The sequence below is a fragment of the Felis catus genome, chromosome B2 (genome assembly GCF_018350175.1).
Source record: "Felis catus isolate Fca126 chromosome B2, F.catus_Fca126_mat1.0, whole genome shotgun sequence".
NCBI lineage: Eukaryota > Metazoa > Chordata > Mammalia > Carnivora > Felidae > Felis > Felis catus.
Window position 1 is genome coordinate 142,449,124 of NC_058372.1, and position 17,328 is coordinate 142,466,451.

General features: G+C 54.0%; 1 protein-coding gene across 5 annotated transcripts in view; it reads left to right on the top strand.

Annotated features, from left to right (window-relative positions):
- The window catches only part of TMEM181 (transmembrane protein 181), a 74,831-nt gene that overhangs the window by 17,781 nt on the left and 39,722 nt on the right, over positions 1 to 17,328 (top strand). For 2 of the 5 annotated variants that reach the window (XM_045058304.1, XM_003986675.5), the window contains exon 2: positions 16,220 to 16,323. In XM_045058304.1, the coding sequence (XP_044914239.1) occupies positions 16,220 to 16,323 (104 nt within the window). Of the gene's footprint in view, positions 1 to 3,894; positions 4,071 to 4,198; positions 4,977 to 14,379; positions 14,504 to 16,219; positions 16,324 to 17,328 lie in introns of those variants that run through there. The other 3 variants (XM_045058305.1, XM_045058306.1, XM_045058303.1) reach the window with 3 other exon arrangements.

Genomic DNA, 17,328 nt, shown 5'->3' on the forward strand with positions numbered 1-17,328 from the left:
CTTTGGCCCAATTCTAGAGGAAATGACTTTAAAGGATGGCTTTTTGGCCCTTAGAAAATGAATATGGACATTAGGTATGAGTAGGGGTTTTTCTAAGAATACGTGGTATCAGACAAATCTAATTTCTGACATTTTGATCCTTTTTGTTCTTGTTTTTTTTTTTTCCAGTTTCCAAAGGCTTAATTGGTAAATATGTTTTAGAAAAGAAAGATTGATTCTATTACTTCCAAGTCAGTGGAATGAAGAGTTGTGTCCAGGGCCACATCACATGGTGCCAAAGGGGACTGATGCTTTGTCCACCTTTTTTATTCACAGATCTAGTCAAAAGCACAAGACTTGTCGTCAACCAATTCTTTAGGCTTAAACCATAGGCTGATTTCTTTCTCCTCACTTAAAAAAAATATTTATTTTGGGAGAGAGCGGATGTGCACAAGCAGCGGAGGGGCAGAGAGAGAGGGATAGAGAGAATCCCAAGCAGGCTCCGGCTGTCAGTGCAGAGCCAGAAGCAGGGCTCCACCCCACAAACCAACTGAGCCACCCAGGCACCCCTCTCTGCACTTTTTACTGAATCACCGCCATGAATGGCATTCCTGCCAACTTGAAGGCAGAAGTCCCCACGGATGGTGTCTGGCTTAGAATCTGCTTGGTTGGCCTCCCCAAGCATCGAATTCTGGCCCTCCCAGACCATGGCCCCAGTCCGCCTGACTTCATGTACTTCACCTGCCCAGGAAGGAACAGGAGGCCCTGCAGGTCAATGTAGTGCTGCTTCAGGAGTCCTCAGACACCTGTAGGAGCTTCATGGCCACGAGTAGGAACCCCTTCGGCCTTAAGCGCTTGATGATCTCACCCACTAGGCCATGCTGCACACCTTCGGGCTTGATGGCAATGAACTTGAGCTCCTGCTCAGCCTTGGCTGGGAAGCTGGCTGGGTGGTGGGTGAAAGGCAGACTTGGAGCAGGGGGGCCAGGAGCCACTCAGGAGGAGGCCCCGTGATGGCCACACCTTGGAAGCTCCGCCCTATTTTGACTCTTTTTGAAACAAAGCTGGGATGCACTCACTTACCTACGGGTCCGATCCCCCAATTAAATGGGACTACTGTGGAGTGCTGTGACACGTCATGTATATGGACTTTAGAAGGCTTTTTAAAATAAGAACAATGTTGATAAATGTGGGCTGAGTGCCTCTGAGGTTAGAGAGATGATACATACTAATAGGCTGTTTGCTTCAGGTCTGTGCTAGTCACTCTGACCCTCTCACATTCTTCAATGCTTGAGACACCAACACTGGAAGAGCATGGGCCTGGGTCAGGTGGTCCTAGGTTCTGATCAATAGTCTCTGAGAAAATCAATCTCTTTAAGGCCTCAGTTTCCTATCTGTGAAATGAGGATAGTGACCGTGAATAACTCATCAAGTCGTTAAGAGAATTCTTTGGGTCAGGCCCTAGGCTTTGCAGGGGATCAGTAATTACTGGTTCTTCTCACAGGATAGCATGACCCTGAGCGGAGAGCCCAGGAGGCATTACAAGAACTCAGTAATGAGATGAATGGGCTAATGCTGCCAGAATAGCAACTCATTATCAGGGTGACACAGACCTCATCTGAATTGTGTTCCATTCTGAGCTTAGAGAGGAAACTTGCTGAATAGAAGCACGCTCAGAGAAGGGACCTGGAGGTGAACTGGAGGTGAACACAGAGTCACCTGTGAGTGATGCTTGATGGCTTAGATAAGGTTTCTTGGAGCCCAGGAGATGATGGGTACCTTTCCCCTCATCATATACACTATCACTGCACCCTTCTATTTCCTTTTCCATCACAGTTGTCATTATGTCATTATTTGGTTATTATTTGTTTGCTGGCTGTGTCCTTCACCAGAAGATAAGTCCCAGGAGGACAGGGATTGTCCATGTATTCGAGTGGTGTTTCCAGGGCTGAGGGAAGTGTGTAGCACTTGGTTACACTGAGCACTTGGTTAATGCTGGAACACATACGTGAGAAAAAGAGGGAATCTAGGTGATGTTGGACAGCAGACCAAGGGAGGAGAAGTTGGAGAAGTTACCAGGAGCGAGTTTCGGTGTCAAAGATGTCAACTCTTTTTTTCTTTTTTTTTTTAATGTTTATTTATTCTTGAGAGAGAGAGCTTGTGAGTGAGCAGGGGAGGGGCAGGGAGAGGGAGACAGAGGATCCCAAGCAGGCTCTGTGCTGACAGCAGAGAGCCCGATGCGGGGCTCGAATTCACAAAGCGGGAGATCATGACCTAAGCCAAAGTCAGACACTTAACTGAGACATCCAGGCATCCGGATGTCAACTCTTTTTAAAACCTGGGACCGTATGATAACAGCAAGGGGTCCGTGGCGGTGTCTCAGGAGAGGCCAGGCAGCTAGCACAGTCTCTGGAGCAGGCATTTCTGTACCAGACAAGCCTGCCTCAGATTGGAGGAGAAAACTGGCTGTCCCTGAGCAAAGCAGCCAGGAAATGTTTTGTTTAGTCCTCTTGAAGTTCAAAGTATTTTTTTAGTGTCCAATACCTTAGAAATGGAAGGTGTCACATGAAAAGTCGTATTTGAAGTTAGAATCTCTCATTTATTTTTTAATTTTTTAAGAGAGAGAGAGAGACAGAGAGAGAGAGAGACAATGAGGGGCAGAGGGAGAGGGAGGGAGAGAATCTTAAGCAGGCTCCACCCCCAGCACGGAGCCCGATGTAGGTCTTGGTCGACGACCCTGGGACCACCGTCTGAGCCAAAATCAAGAGTCAGATGCTCAACCAACTGAGCCACCCAAGCACCCCGAAGTTAGAGTCTCTTAAGGGCTGAGTGTGGCCCCTTTAGACAATGCATGCTCAGGTGCACAGCACCCACCCGGCCCATGCCTGTTACCTGCCTGTCCCGCGGGTACTGGTGTTTATATTCCCTGGTCTTGTCATCAAGACCCCTTTTCCTCCAAGTGTCTGTGGAAAGAATTCGAGGGGTAATCTTTTGTTATCATTCTTTAAAAGTTGTGGTTTAGGATTCAGAGTGGTAACGGAATTTATCATTATTAGTCAGTGTTCGGTCTGTTTCTTTGCCTGGTGCCCTCTCTTCCCTCCAACTTCTTAAGCCCCTTCCATCTTGAGATCAGCCCAAACATGGAGCATTTGCTTTCCTATCCCGGTCAACCCCGCCTCAGGTGAGTTGGGTGCCCTTCCTCAGGGCCACTGTAGCAATCTGTGTTCCTCACACTTAGTTTTGGTAACTTACTTTGCTTGTAAGTTTGCTGAGGGCAGGAACGGAATCCTATCCGTGTTGGTCTCTTCCTGCCAATACCACACTTGGCGGGAAGAAAGCTCGAGTCTTTTCTTTTCCTCATTCAGATTGACTTTAAGCCCATAGCAATAAGGGGACATTCTGACAAATGTTCCAAAGAGAATCTTGGAAATATCCAAAACTGTGGCTCTTTTATTTATTTTGAGAGAGAGAGAAAGCGAAGCAGGGAGGGGCAGAGAGCGAGCGAGCGAGAAAGAGACACCCAAGCAGGCTCATGCTCAGCACAGAGCCCAATGTAGGGCTCTATCTTCCCACTGTGAGGTCAAGACGTGAGCTGACACCTAGAGTTGGAGCTTAACCGACTGGGCCACCCAGGCGCCCCTCCTCTGTTCTTGATTGCAGAAATTTGGGAGGTGGGCGCGCCGCGGGACCCCCTCCCATGGGGCCACTGGGGGGGGGGTCTGGGCGGGGTCCTGCGCCCCCTCTCCCGCCCCTGCTCCGCTCCGGCTGCACCCCACCTTCACCCTGGCCCCGCCCCCACTGTCACCCCCGCCCCCGCCCCCCCTTCACCTTCGCCCCTACCCCCCACCTTCGCCCCGGCCGCGCCGCCCCCCGCCCCTCCCGCTGCCGCGCGGTCGCTTCCGCGCACGTGACCCCGCGGCGCGTCGCGCTCTGACGAGTTCCACGGAGCCGGCTGCTCTGCTCCCGGGCCGCTGTCCCTCCGGCTGCGGCTGTGGCTGTGGCTGTGGCTGTGGCTGCCGCGGCTACCGTGCGGCGCCGGGCGGGCTCGGGGCGCGGGCCGGGGCCGAGGGCCGGGGCGCCGAGATGGAACCGTGAGTGCCGGTCGGCAGGGCGGGCGACGAGGGCCGGGGTCTCCCCTCCCTGGGCGCCCGGGCCCCGCGTCCGGGTCCCGCGAGCCCTGACGCCGGGCCCTCCGCCCACGTGGAGCCCGGGCCCCGGGGGGAGGGCGCGACGCCGGGGGCTTCGCGGGGGCGGCTCGGCGCACGGCCCCCCCCCCCCCCCGCCGGCCTGCAGGCGGTGGGTACCGGGGCCGCGTTCCGGGACGGGTCTCGGCCAGAGGCGCCCCGGGAGGACCCTCGGAGGCCAGCTCTGGCCCTCCTGTCTCCGGAGACCCGTGCTCCCCAGGTTTGGATGGCTAAGGAGCGGCCCTCCCGGGAGTCCCTCACCGCCTTCCCTGGGGCAGCCCGGGGCCCAGCCTCCCCGCTGGAAGGGCGGTGGCCCCCTGCCCCGACAGTGGCCCTATCTGTCACGTCTCTGTTAAAAGCGCCCAGAGCACCCCACTCAGCTCTTTGTGATCTAGCCCAGCTGAGACTAAAGAGAGGTGCTTTCCAGTGGCTTTTTGATGATGGTGGCACGTTGGGAGCCTGCCACAGCCCTTTTAGATCTCCGGGACACCGAGTTTTATGAGTTTTAATCTGCTGACTTTGGGCCTTATTACCTCTGTGAAGTTCAGGGATTTTAAGGAGGAAAAACCTGTCCAGGGCCCCACAGACGCCAGCCCTAAAGCTTGCCTTTGACGCAGCAGAGTCACCTGGGTACCTCCCAGGGGACATCCGGGAAGAGGAGAGAAAACTAACAAGTTTTGTGCCTGAGTTGCAAAAAGTCAGAAGTCCCAGAGAAGGAGTGCCCAGAGTCTGTCTGCTGTGTGGAGCAGTGTCTGTGGCAGGAGGTTGGGAGGGCCCCTTGGGCAGTTGAAGGCAACCTTCAGACAGGACTGTGTGAGTTTCTCTGTGTTTGGGGTCGTAGGGGCTGGGAGGGTTTGCATTGGACTGCTGCCGAGTCCTCTGACTGTGGACATAGAGAAGATCGGAGGGTGTTGCCAGAATGCAGACCTATGTGACGGAGGGAAAGGTTTTCCTCCACCTCCTCCGAAGTTTCTGACTGTGGTTAATTACTTTAGCACAGCATAGGGAACCGGGCCAGCCTAAAATGGTAGCCCTACATGGATGTTTGAAAGGTCTTTCTTTTAACTAAACCCTGGGCAGAGGTGGGTTACCAGTGGTGCCTTCGCACAACTCCCAGGGACACCGTTCATTTGTGACCTGTGTGAATAGTGTACTTGGGATGCCGTGCGAGGATGCCTTCTGGGGTCGTGCAAAGCTGTGACCCTGTGGCAGAGTGACAGCCAGCATGGTTTGGGAGGTTCTCCTCCGTAGCGAACGTCCTTGGGTCCACGCAGCACAGCAGCCCTGGGTGGTGTGTGGGGTGTCCTCCCGTTTACTTGGACCAGAGGAGCAGAGAGCTTGAAGCGGTGTGGGCGTTGGCCAGGACTGCAGTCTGGGTCTCCCGGGGAAGTCGGGGGCTGTCTGTCACGTGATGGGGAACTAGACCAAGTGGGGGCTGTTAACTAAAGCGAGACTCTCAAACCACAGTGTGAGCGAAGGATTTCAGCGGAGTATGTCTCCTGCCATGGAGCGGTCGACGGCCCGACGCTCTCCTAGAAGCCATGCCGGGCTCTGTGGAGTAAGGGGCTGGGGTTGGGGGATGTTGGAGCTACCTGGAGGTCAGCCAGCCACCGTCGTCTCATTCAAGAGGACATGAAAGCAGTGGGAGTCAGAAAAAGTCTTTGGTGCGCATCAGAATCTTATGAGGAAACAAGCCTGAAGCGTGTCCTGCTTCAGGCCCCGGGAAGGTCAAAGTGCTCTTGTTGCCAGATGTGACAGAGCCCCATGGTGAGAAGTGACAGGAGCAGGAAGAGGAGCCGGAGAAAGAGTGCCGGGGCGGGGGGATGGGGGGGGGGACGGAAGAGAAAAGAGCAGCGTGGTGGAGGAGCTCAGCTTGGGGGGCTGGGGCCAATGCAGGGTCTGCAGGACTGTGAGCTCCCTGCTCACATGCAGCCCTGCCTACTCTTAAAAGGGCAGAAGAGATTGCTGTCAAAACCAGTCAGGATAAATAGTTTCCCCGTCCTTAAAGCTTTAAGCTTAAAATTCCTGCAAACTCCCTTCCTTTTCTGAAAATGCCCGGGAAGTGACAGGTGCCGGGGTTCAGGAGGTGAGGACCGTGGGCGTCTCAAACAGTTGTTGCCCTGACTTCCTGTTTGAGCATAGCCGTCACAGCCCTACACATAGTTGAGGTGTCTCAGGTTCGTGTGTTGCTTTGCTCTCGCAGTAGCATTTCCTGCAGACGTAGATAAGGTTGTTGTTGTTGTTGTTGTTGTGTGTGTGTGTGTGGTGTTTGATACTTACAACCAGTTTTTGGAGAGTATGTTTCACATGTCTGTTTCATTCTGTATGCATTTCAGAGTGGAATTGTATTAAGTGGACTCCTCCTCTGCCAGCAGTGAAGGCGTGGCTCAGACAGATGAACACAGACCTTGTTGGGGTTTCTGTGTCCCAGGCCTTCCGAGTGTCCCAGTGCTCGAGGGGACAGCAGGCCTGTGTCAGTATCCTTGTCTTGCAACTACAGAGTTTTTTAGGATTGTGCCTCTTAGGAATCTTTTGTTTTCCCCCCTGAACCCAAATGATCTCTGGAGCTAATAAAAAGTAACGCTGTTTTCTCTGTACCAGATACTGCTGTGAGCCCCTTCTGTGTGTCATTTCGTGCCATCCTCACAGCTACTCGCCCCGTGACCATTCCCGTTGTTACAGATGGCAACACTGAGGCGCAGAGAAGTCCGGTCCGAGGTTCTCAAGGTCACAGTATGTCGCAGAGCTGAGGCTGAAGCCCGAGTGGTTGGCTCCAGAGCCCACATTAGTGACATCGCTAAGTAGCAGCTGGCGATGAACGGGTGCTCACGAGGGCTTTCGTGCAACGAATGACTCATTTAATTACCCGGCTCCCCTCGGCGGTGGGGCATGTCCATTTACTGAATTTTACAGTTCGGGGACTGGAGGTGCCGAGAAGGAGAGTGGCTTGCCCCAGGTCACCCTGCGGGTCGTGGTGGAGAGGCCTTCTAGCCCGGGCGGTCTGCCTTCAGATCCTGGGTTCTTCACCGCCGGACGCGCTGTCTGGGCCTGGGCTTGGGTGCTGCCCCCTGGCTGGCGCACTGCCTGCGCTGACCAGCGTGTGGCCTGCTTCCTTGTTGTCTTTGCCCCGGGAAGGCTATTCAGTTACCTAACACGCTCCTGGGTGTGAGTCACTGGGCTTGCAGCCTGGCGAGGATACACAAGGATTCATGGTTCCTTGAGGAGTGTCGATGAGCGTACTGTTCATTAAAATACGCTTTGAGGTTGTTGGGCCTTGAATGTTGGTATAATGGCTTTTTTGACTATGTAGCCATAAATTATTTATAATATAGTCAAGTTTGAAATTTGAATATATTTGGCTGTATTCAATATATGTCCCTGATAGAAATTTCGGAGTTCTTATTCTGTTCTTCCCCTTAGAGTTTTTTCTTCTCAAAACCCATTGAACGGTAGGTTTAAAAAGGGGAGATTTTGGTGAGGGGGCCAAAAAGCGAGAGTGAGGGAGCGGTGGGCCTCCTTTCTGCTGCTGACTTTGGGGGTTCAAATCCCGCCCCCCTCATGTGGACTGGGACCTCCGCAGTGTATGCCAACCCTAGCCTCTAATGTCCCGTCTGTGAAAGGGCTGATAGTACCTGCCTCACAGGGAAGCACCTAGCCTAGTACCAAATAGGTGCTTAGGGAATGACGGCCCTGCCCTTTTCTTCAGTTGGCTGGGTTCTGAGCTGGAGTAGGGGAGGTATTACAGAGTGGGTCATCAGGGATAATGGTAAGATGGAAACGTTTTTAGAAAAAAAATTCTTTAATGTTTATTTTTTGAGAGAGAGAGAGAGAGAGAGAGAGTGAGCAGGGGAGGGGCAGAGAGAGAGAGGGAGACACAGAATCCGAAGCAGGCTCCAGGCTCCGAGCTGTCAGCAAAGATCCTGACATGGGGCTCGAACCCATGAACCGCGAGCTCATGACCTGAGCCAAAGTTGGGATGCCCAACTGACTGAGCCACCCAGGCGTCCCGAAAACAGATTTTTAAAAAAGAAAAAGTAGGGGATGGGGACAAAAGCACAACTCTTACTACTATAGCAAACCTGATTGAGTTCTTCCTATATGCTTCCTGCACTGTCCTGGATTCTTCATTCTTTCATCTATGCCCGCCAACGACCCTGGGGGTTTTCCATGTGTCTCTGATGTACAGAGGAGGACACTGGGGCCCTGAGAGTTACTTAGTCGTCTGCCTAGCAAGTGGGGGTGGGTGGGCAGGATTTGAAGCCAGGCTGCAGATACCAGGCCAGCGCTTTGGACCACGGGAGAAGAGATTACTTTTATACACATGATGAGAAAAACAAAATCTTCGCTTAAAGCATGCCCACGTACTGAGACTGAAAGGCCCTTCCCACTGCCCAGATGTCATTTTTTAATTCTCCAGTGGGAAATCTGGGAAGGAGTTGAACAAGTAGCGAGATTTGTGATACTGAAATATTTTCAGTCTTAACTTACCTACTGTATTGTGACTTTATGAGACCAGATGAAATACGTATTTATAAGAACGCTTCGGCCTCCTGGATGCTGTTTTCTCCTGCCTCCCTGTGTGTGCTGACTGTATCATTTAGGGTTCTGTCAAAGGCAGAGACTGCTGCTGGTCTCCTCTTGCCGCGTCACTGGAAGGCCGTGCCTTCAGGTGTCTTCTCGCCTTCTCTGCTCAGCCAAGTTCTGTCCGTGTCATGGTCATTCTGCTCCAGGCCCATAAAGGGACTCGTTGAGTGTGTGCCTCTCCCATGGTTTCTCTCCAGTGGTGTTTTAATAACTCTTATAGGGCCTGTGTGGGAGGGAGAAGCGTCCAGTGGGAAAGTAATGTTGGCTCAAGCAGTTCTGGAGTTCTCGGTGGCCCTAATGGGGACACTGGCTTTCCAGGCGGCTGAGCAGGGGCCTGACTGAGGGTGTGTGCTGAGGGGAAGGCACTTTCTTGGAGCTGTTCTGGCCAGTTCCCAGACCTAGCAAAGGCCAGAACCATACAAAAAAATTACAAGATAACAGTGGGAGAAAACGTTCAATTTTACAATTCAGTGGTCTATACTTTATAATCGCAAAGAAATTAGAACCTGGAGGAAACCAGAGTAAAACCAGGGAGGAATGCATAGAAATGGAAGAAATCAATAGTTATTGGACTAAGGAATCTCTAGTTCATGGCCTGTCATTTATAAGGCTCAGCGCTGGACCACTGGGCCTAGAGAGGCCAAGGGGGAGCTCCAGGCTGGGAGAGGCATGGAAGTCTGTGAACAGTTGCTACCCACAGTGAAATCTGGAAATGGGCATGTGCCTCCTGTCCTCCATTGGAGGAGACAGTTGCCTGGTCAGTGTGGTTGGGGGGCGACCTCACAGGAGGCAGGACTCAGCTGGGCCGGGAAGGAAGGGGGAAGGAAGGGTGCGTCGGGCCTGGAGAGAGGGGAAGGACTCGGTGACTAATCATCGATGGAAATAGGAAGGGCAGGCAACAAGGATGGTTGGTGACTGTTTCACATTCTGACAGGACAGTTCCAGGTGCTTGAACAGGGAGGTTTCTATACTTATGTGACTTAGTGTCTTGAGTTTCATTTTTAATTGTGGGTTTTTTTTTTCTTTTTTTGGTATGTATATTGAAGGCAAGCTTTGTTTTTTTTTTAATGTTTATTTTGAGAGAGAGAAAGAGCTTGTGAGCCAGGGGAGGGTCAGAGAGAGAGAGAGAGAGCACGAATCCCAAACAAGCTCTGTACTCTCAGTGCAGAGCCCAGCTCGGGGCTTGATCCCACAGTCCCTGAGATCGCAACCTGAGCTGAAATCAGGAGTTGGATGTTTAACCAACTGAGCTACCTGGGTGCCCGGGAAGCTTCTGGTTCGAATCGAATACCCGTGAAAAGTGGCTTAAAGAACAGGAGCATCGAGAAGTTGAAGGGGGCATCTCCAGGGCCGCTTTGGCAGCTCTTGTGTCCCTGTGTGGCCTAGGTAGCCTCTGTCTCTGGCTCTCAGTCTGGGCCTGTCGGCTGTGTGCACCTTCTGACGTGCTGTGTGGCTGTGGCCGTGCGGGCAGTGCTCCCCTGCACGGCTCTCCCCACGGGGACAGAGGAGGCTCTTCTCACACATCTCTTTGTGAGGCAGGGAAACCTTGTCTAGCAGCGCCTGGCTGGTTTCCCACAGGTTCTGGGCCCCAGTGTGGCGGGGGGGGGGGGGGGAAGACTGGGCAAGTGAGGCTGGTCTCTGGAGGGCAGGGGACCAGGGGAGGAGGAGGCAGAGTGTGGCTCTGGGCAGACAGCAGTGGTGCTTCTGCCCTGCCCCCGAAGAAGTCCCTTCATCTCCCATGGCTCCTGTTCCTCCTTTAGAACGAAGTGGGGATTATGATGGGTGAGTTGTTTCCAAAGAAACCCGTGTGATCATGTCACAGGCGTGCCAGCGACTGTTGGTGGTGGAGTGTTTGGCTGTCACTCACCGTGATAGGGAAGCCACTGGAGAGTTCCGGACTGAGAGTGAACGCACGTGGCTTTCAGAGCAGCGAGGCGGAGAGCAGAGTGTGGGTGCTCAGGCCAGAAGCGGAGGCCCAGGGGAGGCCTGCGGTGCAGTGAAAGATGGCAGGGCCTGACTTGGGGACCGAGAAGGGCCGCGACACGATGTATGTTGAAGGCTGTGTTGTTGCATTAGATGTGGGGAGTGAGCAGAAGACAGGTGTCGAAGGTGACCGCCCCGCTCTCGGCCTGAGCCCCTGGAAGGCTGGGGCTGCCACGTCCTGGGGCGGGGAACTCTGCAGGACAGGGTGGGGGAAGATCCGGAGTCTGGCTTTGGACGCATCACACCAGCCGCCCACCAGATGTGCAAGCGGAGGGTCAAACAGGTGTTCGCTGTCAGCCTGGGGCTCAGCTGGGCCGGGCCGTGAACGTGGAATTGTTCGCCTGGAACAGGGTGAGATCGCTGCGGAGAGCTGACAAGGGAAGAGGGCAAAGGGCAGCACGTGCCAATGTGTCCCGGCAGGACAGCGGTGACGTCTGGCTGCAGAAGGTCCTGCGGGATGGTTTTCCTGCTGTTTCGTTGTGGGTATTGATGGCTTCACAGACTTCATGGTACCTGGAAGCAGTCCCTTGGGAGATGGTTATGACTATGCACAACGAAGGGCAGGCGCAGCTTGCAGCCATTTGGATGATGGCTGCAGTTTGGGGGACTGGCTTTCCAGTAAAGGTGTTTTTAGTTTCTCTAGGAAATAAGTCTGGGTGCTATTTTAAGTCACCCATGAAACTGAGATTAATTTAGAAGGGACCTAAACGGTCCAAGCCAAAGCTAAGGGGACAATCTGTTCCATTGAGTTTGAAAGGTCTTCCAAGGCTCCAGGGGCTCCAGGGAGGTCTGCATTTTAGAGTGTGTGTGTTAAATGCCTGAGTGTGAAAAGAGACGTGGGCCTGGAGAGGAAGACTGGCGTCTGGGTCCCATCCAGAAGAGAAAAAGGAGGGACAGCTGTCCTGAGCTGGCAGGGTTTTGTCCGGGGCCTTCCTGCTCTGGTTATCTGGGTTGAAGATCCCACCACATGCGGTGCTTGACTTGGCCAGGGTGTCTGGGGAAGTGGGGAGTCCTCTCCCTGCTCCCTAGTATCTTACACACCAATTCAAAGGAAGTACGTGAACACTTTTGAGATAACTAATGAAAGTTGGGCAGGTGTTTTCTTGTGTCCAGCGTCCATGGCAGATAGATGGGTACTTTGTCTTCAGGCCCTCGGCTGTGTCGTGCAGGCCACGTGTGTCGTAATAGGTTAAAGTTACGAGAGATGGGAGGGAGGGGAAGCTTCCTGGAGAAGGTGGGACCTGCAGGTGAGCCCTGTGAGGCAGATTTCGATGGTTTGGTGTGGAGAAGAGAGAGCATTTCACATCAGGAGAGCAGTGTGCGAAGGGGCTGGTCTAGAGTCTGGCTCCACCATGGTGGGAAGCATTAAAGAAATTAAGCCCTGGATGCTGATGCTTGGGTTTGAACACCGCCTCAGCCACTTAGTAGCTCGCTGGTCTAGGGCAGGTTACCTGCTGAGCCGTGGCACGGCACCCAGGGGAGGCATCTGGCAGGCTGTTGCAGTGACCGTGCTGGGCGTGGCCAGGGCCTGGGCCGCGAGACCCCGCATGGGGAACGAGACGTTAGGAAGCAAAGCGCCCCTCCTCCTGGCTGGCCGCAGGCGTGGGGTGAATGAGAGATAGGCATCCTCAGAGGTGACTCCAAGGTTGCAGGATGTGAGATGCAGAAAGGGGAGAGGCAGGAAATGGGCAGTGGAAGCAGCTTTTTCATTTGTTACTTTGTTTTTTAATGGGTTCGGTTTTAAACTTATTGACTATAAAGTGGTGTAGACTCCTTAGTGAAAATGTCTTGGGGGACACTGTCTCAGGGTGGGATCAGGGGCAGGGAGGGGGTTGAGATGGTTCCTGGAGGTGGGAAGGAGTGTGAGAGAGGAAGCAGGAGATGGTCCGGCATCGGAGAGTCCATGCAGTGCGGGGGCATGGGTGACAGCAGAGGCCGAGCAGATTAGGCTCCAGGATCGGAGGCCTCTTGGTGTCAGGCTGTGTGTATTGCTTACATCACAGCCTTGCCTCTGAGCACTTAGGGAATATTCCTTCCATTGGTGGCCGGATCCTAGGGAATACAGGTTGCCTGTTCACTGAGACTTGCCTGGGCCGTCGGCTAGCTTGATGGTCAGAAACACGTTGGTGTTTCAGCTGGGAGGTGAAGTGGGAGGTAGGCAGAGAAAGCGCTGGGAGCCTGGGTCAGGCAGGAAGTGGTTGTGGGGCGGCTGGCAGGGTGGGGGGAGACGTGAAAGGAGACCCTCTGGGGAGTGGCCTCGACTCCCCACTGCTGCCACTCACAGCGCCACTACTTTGAGCAACAGTGCAGAACTGTGATTTATCTCGAATAGGAAGGTGTTTCTGAGGCTTAGGAAGTCCCTTGTTTTTGAGTGAACTGCTGTGGAGTTTTTAGACACGAAGCCGAGAGCAAAAGGAACCCTGGAGAGGAGGCACCGTCGTGCGGAACTGAGCCATCTTGGTGCTGGTGCTGGCCCACAGCACCCTGTGCCTGGAGGGGGTCCTCAGACCCCAGGCCCCCAGGGTGAGGATGCCTGGAAAGGTTTACCGCTGGAAGACAGCAGAAATGTGGCTCCGTGCCCGGCCTGCCCCCAGCAAACCAAGGTCATGGCTGCGATTGTGCCCGATCACATTTTCTCGAGCAGGGGGCTTATTCCGCTTTCTCTGTGTCTTTTTTCCATTGACTTGGGTGAGGTCTGATTTCTGAACCAGGAAAATCTGTAATAAATTGGAATTAAGTAGCAGGGTTTACAATTTTTTTTAATGTTTAGTATTTATTTTTGAGAGAGAGTGCGTGCACAGGTGCGTGTGAGTGGGGGAGGGGCAGAGAGAAAGAGGGAGACACAGAACCCGAAACAGGCTCCAGGCTCCGAGCTGTCAGCACAGAGTCCGTTGCTCAAACGGACTCGAACCCATGAGCCGTGAGATCATGACCTGAGCCGAAGTTGGATGCTTAACTGGCTGAGCCACCCAGGCACCCCTTAAGTAGCAGGGTTAAGGAAGGGAAGCACTAGATTTGTATTCAGCCCTGGAGGAGGAAATTGGCACAGCGTCCCTGGGCAGGTGTTTGCTGCAGGAACTTGGCCTTGTGCTCCTGTTGCCCTGCTGATCTCTTTTCTCCTCATACCCTCTCGTCTGCTAAGTAACTAGGCTTTTCTAGCAAATGATTGATAATGTGTCTTAATGATAGGTTTTAAATATCAAAATTTAAATGTAATTATTATTACTCTGTTTTTCTCTGCTTCTAACTAATGTCCTTTGGGCTCTCGCCTGTGCTCAGAGCCCTCAGCGCCCCTCAGAGCCTCTCAGCACAGGGTGGACGGGGCGGGGGGAGGGGGTGGAAACAGGTCTCCCTGAGAGCAGCAGAGTGGGGTGCCGCAAGTGACTCTAATTTTTTATACAACCTTAGGTTTATGGAAGAGTGGCAAAGATAGTACAAAGTGCCTCTGCACACCCTTCACGCAGCTTCCCCTCTTGCTAGCGTCTCAGCATCGTGGCACGTTTATCAGAGCTAAGAGAGCGATATCGGTGCAGTCCTGTGAACTACAGACTATTTGCATTTTCCCAGCATCTAGTCCATTTAGCTTTGTGTAGTGTTTTTTCCAAGTGAAAATGCCCCGTGCAGCTGCACAGAAATCTTCTCTTCTGCAGACTGTGCTAAGGATCTGCATTATTAGCCTCGACACCTGGGGATGGCAGAGAAATGACAAAGAGGACCTTGTTCGCATGCCGCCCCGCCTCCACGGGGCTTTCTCCAGAAGGGCACTCACGGAGGTGGGTCCCCTCAGCTCTCCCTGCTTCCCTGAGCCTCCTTCCTGAGGAGCGGCAGTTACTGCCAAGGGGCAGAGCTGTGACATCTCAGGCAACTGTTCTGCAGTGTCTAGGCCCCAGTGTCCCCATGTGTCAGTCGAAGGGGTTAGACTTCCTCCCTGAGGTCATTTCTGGCTCTAATATTTTAAGACTTTCAGGCCTCTTATAATCATTAGGATCCAAAATCAGAGTTGGGGTCAGACTACTTAATTCACTGGCCCTCGTTTTCATGCACAGCAGGGTCGCTTGTGGGTCAGCCTTTGGACTTGAGTCCAGAAGGAAGAGACAGAGTTACTACTCGTTCCTTTATTTCTTCACTGGTGCCGTCATTCAATGAAACACGGTGACACTGACCTCAGAGTTCATTCGTCCAAAGGTCTGGTGGGTCCTGCTGGAGAGAGCTGGCTTGGTATCAGCCAAGCCACGTCTGAGCCAAGGTGGCTTCTGGGCCCCACCTTTGCCCCGAGATACCATCTGGCTGATTTCCTGCTCAGGAACTGGAATCGTCAGCCACGTAAAGGAGAGGTTGTATGTGTGCACACAGTACCGTAAAAGCAAATAACCTTTCCTTCCGTTTCAGTTCTCAGCCTGGTTCTCCCTGTCCCAGGCGTGTGTGCACTGTTCTGAGGTGTGAGAAGTTCCTCCTGTCCCAGCTCCCAAGACCAGGAAATGCTATGGGAATAAAAAGAATGTAAAAAGCAAAGCAAAACAGCCCCCCCACCCCCGTCGCTCATCTCTTTGGGTTTATGGGTCTCCTCGTTAGGTTATTTGGTAGCGGTCGGCCGCTTGCGGGCCAGACCTGGCCTGCCACCTCTTTGCAGTCAGGTTGAACTGAAACACAGCCACGCACACGCGTGTTCATCACGCCTGCCCGCGCGTAGAGGCAGCAGTGAGGACTAGAGGCCGTGTGGCTGGCCGGGCCTCACACATTTGAAGTGTGGTCCTTCGTGGATTTTCTTCTGACGCCTGAGGTAGGGCATTCGAAAGGAGAACTGATCCCTCCCCACTGCCGTCTTCTTCCAGAGCAGAAAATAGGACTGAATAGGCAGGGACCTCCTGACGGGGGGGGGGGGGTGGGATGGATCCACTGAGCTGCTCTCCACGTTGGAGTAAGTCACAGAGGACCGTGGGCGGCCTGCTCAGCAAAGGCCAGGCTGAGCTTCACCGTGTGGGTGGGTGCAGGTGCAGGGCTGTGCAGAGCCCTGGACAGGAAACGTGAGGCCGTGGGCTTCCTGGAGGGCCAGGTAGGAAGATACGTGCTGGAAGCACCTGCAGTTCCCGGTCTGGGCTTGACTGCGTCGGCAGACAGCCGCGTGCCCGTGTGAATTGGGGTCTTCCCTGCACCCAGGCTCTGCTCTGGCTGCTGAAAGTCGGGCTGTGTAGAAGGGCTGAGCCACCACGTGGGTGGGGTGATGAAACACACCCTGAGTGGGCGTCGAAGCCGCAGCACGTTCTCGCGCCACGAGGAGTGGGGTTTGGCTGCCTGTGGAGAAGCCCTCTCCCCGGAGCGCTTGACCCAGGGCTTAGCGGACAGTCCCCCACCCTCTGGTGGCCCCCAAGGTGTTTTGGTCAGGCGGGCGACCTGGGTCTTGGGGAGGCCCGCTCCCGAGGGGGGGAGGGAATGGCCCGATGCAGCCTCGGCCACCCCTGTGTGACCCTCACCCGCTGGCTTCTCTGCAGGCTGGCGCCCATGCGGCTGTACACGCTCTCCAAGCGCCACTTTGTCCTCGTGTTCGTCGTCTTCTTCGTCTGTTTCGGCCTGACCGTCTTCGTTGGGATCAGAGGTAAGCCGCAGTTTTTGATCGTTTTATTATTTACAGTTACCTTAGTACCTGCTTTTCAGCCCAGCTACGCTGTCCCCACTCGCTGTCACCCGCTAAGAGCCCTCCCTGCTGTAGAGGGTGAAGTGCCACTTCTTCTGAACCCACTGGGTGAGGGGTAACCCTGGCCTTGCCCCACACAGCAGCCAGGGCTTGAGTTTAGCCTGGCAGTACCGGGAGGCCTCGATGGCGTACCTTTTAGCGGACGGTCCAACATCTCCGCAGTCTCCTGTGCTCGGGACCCAGCCTGGGCGCTGGCGAGTCCAGGACATGCTGGCCAATGGGGGTCGCAGGCAATGTAAATGGCCCGGTGCAGCCGATTCCAGGGAGGGCATGAGATAGCTGTGAACACGGGGCTGGGGTGACCGAGGGGACCCGGGAGGCTGCTCTAGTGACGCCCCAAGCTCTTGGCAGGAGGGAGCCTGCAGGTTGGCTTTTGCCTTGTGTTCAGGGCACCAGGTGCCCTGGGGTTCCAGAGCCACATCATAATGCTTTTAGCTTCAGAAATGCCTTTGAAATCATCCAGTCCAACCCCATTTCGCACAGATGGAAAACAGAACCAGAGAAGCTGGCCTGTTTTCAGCAGGTTCCCAGAAACCTGGTCTCTTCAGCCCTGTCTGGGGGCTAGGAGACCAGGAGCCTATGTGGTTGTTTCTTCTTTCTTTCTTAAATATATTTTTTACTGAGGGTGGTCTCTGATAGGTGTTTGATTACGGCATTTCCTACTAAAGTCAAATGACACTTAGGCTTAGCCTGTCCCAGAGGCGGCGGGGCCTCCAAAGGCTAGTTTCTTAAACTTTTTTTATGTTTATTTAATTTTGAGAGAGAGGGAGAGACAGAGCGTGAGCAGGGGAGGGGCAGAGAAAGAGGGAGACATAGAATCCAAAGGAGGCTCCAGGCTCCGAGCTGTCAGCACAGAGCCCGACGTGGGACCTGAACTCCCCAACCGCGAGATCATGACCTGAGCCG